Genomic DNA, 6,000 nt, shown 5'->3' with positions numbered 1-6,000 from the left:
AAGCTATCACCACCCACCTGGGGTGTAATTGAACTCCATGGGCCTTACTTCTGAGGAGATGTTTTATAGGGGTCCGCCCCAACATGCCGGATTCCTGAACACAGAGTCTGCTGGTGAGAGCAGAAGAGCAATGCCCTTAGAGATGCTATCTTTGATGCAGCTGCCTACAAATACGATATGATAATCTTTATTGTCATTGTCCCATAGAGAACAACGAAATTGAGAAAAATCTACATAAGACATTCAAAAACCTGCTATGCCAGCTATCCCAACCTGGTTAGCCCCCTAAAAACTCTGATACCCCATTTTTAAATACAGTATACTCCCATAGAGACTCCTTACACTGCATTTCAAACCAAAATCGCATTTGGATAGAAACTGTTTCTCAGGCGGCTAGTCCTAGTTTTTATAACCCTGTACAGTACCTTATTCCAGAAGGCAGAAGCTGAAAGAGATAATTTCTTAGTGAATCAAACAACTGGGCCCAGCGCCAGCCCAGGCCAAGAAGAGCGAAGGGAAAATTCCCGGGCATGCAGGGGGTTAAGTCAAGGCAGGGCTGCGGGGAGGGGAGGGGGCCGCACCTGTGGGCCAGTTTGTGTGGAGCTACCGGGCTAAGCGAATCAGAGCAGGCCGCCAAACAGGTGTTTGCTGCCGTCAGGGGCGAGGGGCGGGGCGGGGAGGCCGGGCTTGCGAGTCGGCTGGCTGTTTGTGCAGCAGCAGCCGGCGGCGGCGGCGGCCTTCCGCGAGCTTCCCGGGGCCGCGCGATGTTTTGCAGGCGCCTCGGCGGAGATGGGGCTCGGGGAGCGGCGCTGCAAAGCTGGGCCGGCGGCAGCAGCAGGAAGAAAAGCCACGACGACGACGACTGCTGCTGCTGCTGCTGCTTTAACTCGGCCGAGGGAGGGACGTCCCGATCGCCTTGAGAGCGCGCGGCTCCAGCGGGGCGGCGAGACAGAGTAGGCGGCGGCGGCCCCCGCGCGCAAGCCCAGGGCGGCTCGGCTCGCCTCCGCGCAGGGGCGCACGGAAGAGGCAGGAGAGGAGAAACGCGGCTCCCTCCCCGCTGCGGGCTCCGGGCTCCCTGCTCCGCTGGCTTTCGTAGCCTGGAGTGGCCCGGGGCCCGGCCATGTCCGCTTTCTGCTTGGGGCCCGTTTCAGCACCATCGGAACTGGACAGCGCCTGCCGCATGGAACTGCAAGGGCCGCCCCAGTCGACGTCGGAGGGGGGAGCCAAGGACAGCCGGAGTTCGCCCACAGCCGGGCCTGCCGCCGCCGCCGCCGCTTCCTCTTCCTCTTCCTCGGCCTTCGAGGTGGGCGGCTCGGAAGGAGAGCTGGAGCTGGAGGAAGAGCTGGCTCTGCTAGCCGCCGCCGGGGATGCTGCGCCCGGGGAGCCCGAGTCCATGGGCCCGGCGGAGGCGGCTCCGCAGCCGGAGCTGCTCTCCCTGATGAGGCAGAAGGAGAAGGATTTGCTGTTAGCCGCTCGGCTCGGGAAGGCGCTGCTGGAGCGCAACCAGGATATGAGCCGCCAGTACGAGAGGATGCACAAGGAACTGACGGATAAGCTGGAGGTGAGGCGGCCCGGACGAAGAGGGCGAGGAGGGGAGGGGAAGGGGAAGCCGCCCCTCGCTGGGGCTGATTCTGGAAGGGAGAGAGCTGCGTGTCTATGACTCAGGCGGCCTGCCCGGAGATTGGGGCCGCGGAGCTTCCTCCTACCCCATGACCCAGATGTGCAAGTAGGGGACGGTTAATGTGAACTCGGGTTTACCGAAGGCCTAGACCCTGAACCACAGTGGCAGGTTCCAAAACGTGTGTGTGTGTGTTCTTGGGTCTACAGTCTAGGCCCTGGTTGTTAATATTCAACCAAAGGGCATCTGACCATGTGCAGAGAACATCTTTTGGGGATGATGAAGGAAGAGTTTCTGAGCATGTGCAGAGAGCCTCTCCCATCAGCTAACTCCAGCCACCCCCTTTCTTTCCCCAAGACCTTTGCATCTTGGATTGTGACATACACTTTCTAATTTGTCATTGCTCATAAGGGTTTATGACTTCAGGTTTGGGTCTCTGGGTCTCCTGTTTGTAGTGTGGGGGGAAGTATTCTGCCCATGCTCAGGACTGCCATTTGTGGGAACCTAACCACATTTGAGAGGACTGAATTCAGGGTACTGGCAAATAGATTGTGCTGCCAGGGCCTAGCAAGTCATGGTGGCTCTAGCTAAGGCCACGGAGAAGGTTTGAGCAGTGGAGCAGAGCAAGAGCAGAACTTCTGTGTACAGTATCTGAAAGGTGCGGTCATGAGAGGAGAGGGGAAGGCCCTGTTTACTCCACGTTTGCCAGATGTCCCTTAATTATTTCGAATGCTACAGAAGACATATTTAGTGCCAGCACTGGCTGAAATACAGAAACTGCATGCACCCAACATAGAAATGTCCTTCGTCTGACCAGGTTCTAGCGCTGGGAGCCCCATCAACATATGGCCCCTATTTGGTAAGCTCAGAGTCAGGGAAGCCTGAGGACTTCCAGGCCTCTCTGTCTGGCCCTTGGGACTTTCCTGTGCCACACCCACTCTCCCCAAGCCACAACTCTTTCTGGCCCTGCTTTGCTTGAGTGTTATGGTCTGTCTGGAATTTTCATAAAGAAAGAAATGTGTATTCGCCATTTCTAGGGCCTATGTACTGCTCAGTGTGGCTTAAAGTCATTTTAAAATCACAGTAGCATATGAATGGTGGTGGTGGGGGAATTCATTAAAATACAACAGAAAACAGTCTTCACCAACTTGGCGTCCCTTCAAATGTCCTGGACCACAGCTCCCATTATCCCCAGCCAGCATGGCCATGCTAGCTAGGGCTGATGGAAACATGTCCTTAAATTCTGGTAATGCCTCTTTCTTGTCTCGATGGAGTCTAGAGATGGATGGGTGTGCAGAGAATCTAATCCCCTGTACAAAGGTACATTTACATACATTGTTCCATCTGCTTTTGCCTCTGACCCCACCCACCAAGAGCAGGCGACTCCCTGCAAGAGAGTGTGGCCCTGGCACTGAAAAAAAGATTCCCTAGCCCCTCTATAGGCCTCCTACTTTTACCCATTCAAAGGGAGTTGAGAAAGAATGGGATGGGGGAGAGAGACCAAGGATTGCCACCTGGTAGTACAGATGAGAGCAGGTTGACTATCCTGCACATCAGGGATAACCTGTAACCCTCCAGAGGTGGCTGTGTTCCAGCTTCCATAATTCCTGGCCATTGATGATGCTAGCTAGGGCTGGTGGGACTTGGCATCTGGAGAGACACAGGTTCCCCTTCCCTGTTCTTGGGCTGCAAGTTCCACCAGTCCCAGCCAGTGTGGGCAATTGTCAGGGATTGTTGGAACTTTAGTCCAACGACAATTGGAGGTCCACAGGTTCCTCACTTTTTCTGTACATGAGAGTTGGAGCTCTGTGTGGTCTTATCCTGGGTAGGCTCCACGTGTAACTCCTTGGTCTTATCCTGTTAGTGTTTGGACTGTGTCATTTTTGTTTACACATGCACACACACACAAAAACAATTTTTGCAAGTAGGAGGATAGGTTTGGCAGTAAGCAACATGCTCGTAGTTGCCCAGATGGTCAGCAGCAGTTGTGCTGTGCTGCTAGGACGATGCTCTGTCCCACTTGCACTTTCCATGGTTTCATAACTTATTTTGAAGCCTTGATTCTCAGAGTGAGAGGGCCTCCCTAAACAAGCACAGGCAGTTGTCAGGGGGAGGGATAAAATGCCACCGTAGGCCCCTCCTAGCCTAGTTCTTTGGGCATGCTGATTGGATGAGGAGACAGCATGCTAGCCTATGCACTCTCCAATCAGTGTGCCCTGAATGACACTGGCATCCGACAGTGCTGAGGCTGGCAGATCTGGGGGAGAATGGGTGTAATATCCCTGTCACCACTCACCCTTTCTTGATGCCTTTTTTATTTTCTGTGGATTCCTTCCCTTTAGGGCAGGGGTGTGGTTCAAGTAACACTTCAAAAGTTGTCGGACTCCTGGTCCCACCAGTCTCAGCCAGCGCAGCCAATGATCAGGGATGATGAAACTGTAGGCTGTATAAAGGTAAAGGTAAAGGGAGCCCTGACCATTAGGTCCAGTCGTGGCCGACTCTGGGGTTGCGGCACACATCTCGCTTTATTGGCCGAGGGAGCCAGCATACAGCTTCCGGGTCATGTGGCCAGCATGACTAGCCGCTTCTGGCGAACCAGAGCAGCGCACGGAAACACCGTTTACCTTCCTGCCGGAGTGGTACCTATTTATCTACTTGCAGTTTGACGTGCTTTTGAACTGCTAGGTTGGCAGGAGCTGGGACCGAGCAACGGGAGCTCACCACGTTGCGGGGATTTGAACCGTCAACCTTCTGATTGGCAAGCCCTAGGCTCTGTGGTTTAACCCACAGTGCCATTCGCGTCCCACGTAGGCTGTGTACCATAGCTGTCAATTTTTCCCTTTTCTTGTGATGAATCTTATTCGGAATAAGGGAATTCCCCTTTAAAAAAGGGAAACGTTAACAGCTATGCTGTCACACTATATATCATTAAAGCACGTTCAAGCACATTCTTTCCTTCAACTAATTCTGGGCACCGTAGTTTAAGAGTATAGGTTTATACTGGACCGTTCACGTACCATTCTATTTTATTATATTCTCTGTGAAGCTTCCCCAATGTTACTACATTTTGTCATCCAGACGAGCACCCTTGCTCAATAGTGCAAGAAAAGCAGGACAAAACAAAAACAAAACAGAACACTTGCCCCAAGAGTTCTGCAGGTGTAAACAATACTGAAGGCAGGATCATGCATAACTTCCCTGATATTGCCATGAGCACCAAATGATAATGAATGCGCAGTAACAAGGATGTCTGGCTGGGTCCTTGATCTACCTGCTCTCCTTCCCACTAAGCATTTAGTTACTTAGTTAACAGAGGCCACTGGAGCAGTGTACAGGATAAAACACAAAACCCATTTCTAAAAGCAATAAAATCATTTCTAAAACCCTATCTTACCACTTCTAGAAAACAACAAAACTGTTTTTGCAAATAGGCAATCAGTATTGTGTAAGTGACTGGGTCAGCCGTCAAGGAAAGCCTAAAAAGGTATTAATTAGGTAGCTAAACAACATGATGTGATGCACCTGTGCAATTCTGGCTGGTAATTGATTGCAGAGGGCTGGAGTTACAATCCTGAAATCCTAGTTTCTAGGGCAAGCTAAGCACACCCTCAGCAGTGCCTGTCTGAGAATTGCAGTTGCTGGGCAGGTATATATTGGGTGAGGCGGTCCCTTAGGTAAGCTGGTCCCAGTGCTAAAAGTAGAAACCTTGAAATGTTTCCTTTCATTAAATTTATACACCAGTTGACTGTTTAAAAAACCCTCAAAGTAGTTTACAAAGAGAAATGTTCCTGGTAGCATATTGGCAGCCAGTGCAGCACCCTCAAAGGTGTCAAACGGTGTTGAAGAAATGCCCCGGTCAACAACCTACTTGCTGCATTCTATACCAGCTGTAGTTTCCAAGTTAAGCCCAAGGGATGCCCCACTTAGAGCACATTGCAAACAACTTTAATGCAGATACCTACTAGGCTGTTTTGAGTTTGATTTATATACTGTACTTTAAAACCTCCAAGAAAGGAGAGTCCACCACGGAGGTCAGCAAACGTTTTCAGCAGGGGGCTGGCCCACTGCCCCTCAGACCTTGTGGGGGGCCGGACTATATTTTGAAGGGAAAAAAATGAATGAATTCCTATGCCCCACAAATATCCCAGAGATGCATTTTAAATAAAAGGACCCATTCTATTCATGTAAAGACACGCAGATTCCCAGACCATCCATGGGCCGGATTTAGAAGGCGATTGGGCCAGATCCGGCCCCCGGGCCTTAGTTTGCCTACCCATGGTCCACCATCTCTTGCGAAAGTCTGTCCCACTGTTGAATAGCTCTTACTGTCAGAAAATTCTTCCTGATGTTTAGTCAGAATCTTCTTTATTGTAACTTGAATC

At 51.5% G+C, this 6,000-nt stretch overlaps 1 protein-coding gene across 5 annotated transcripts in view; it reads left to right on the top strand.

Moving 5' to 3' along the window:
• Window positions 1–694: 694 nt before the first annotated feature.
• Window positions 695–6,000, top strand: part of BICDL1 (BICD family like cargo adaptor 1) — a 61,530-nt gene continuing 56,224 nt past the window's right edge. For 3 of the 5 annotated variants that reach the window (XM_053369692.1, XM_053369690.1, XM_053369691.1), the window contains exon 1: window positions 697–1,561. In XM_053369692.1, coding sequence (XP_053225667.1) covers window positions 1,121–1,561 — 441 coding nt within the window. In that variant the 5' untranslated portion in view covers window positions 697–1,120. Of the gene's footprint in view, window positions 1,562–6,000 lie in introns of all 5 variants that reach the window. The other 2 variants (XR_008328080.1, XM_053369689.1) reach the window with 2 other exon arrangements.

This window comes from Podarcis raffonei, chromosome 16 (genome assembly GCF_027172205.1).
Source record: "Podarcis raffonei isolate rPodRaf1 chromosome 16, rPodRaf1.pri, whole genome shotgun sequence".
In the NCBI taxonomy this organism is placed as follows: Eukaryota; Metazoa; Chordata; class Lepidosauria; order Squamata; family Lacertidae; genus Podarcis; species Podarcis raffonei.
The sequence above is the reverse complement of the archived record's forward strand: the minus strand, read 5'-3'. Positions and strand labels throughout refer to the sequence as shown.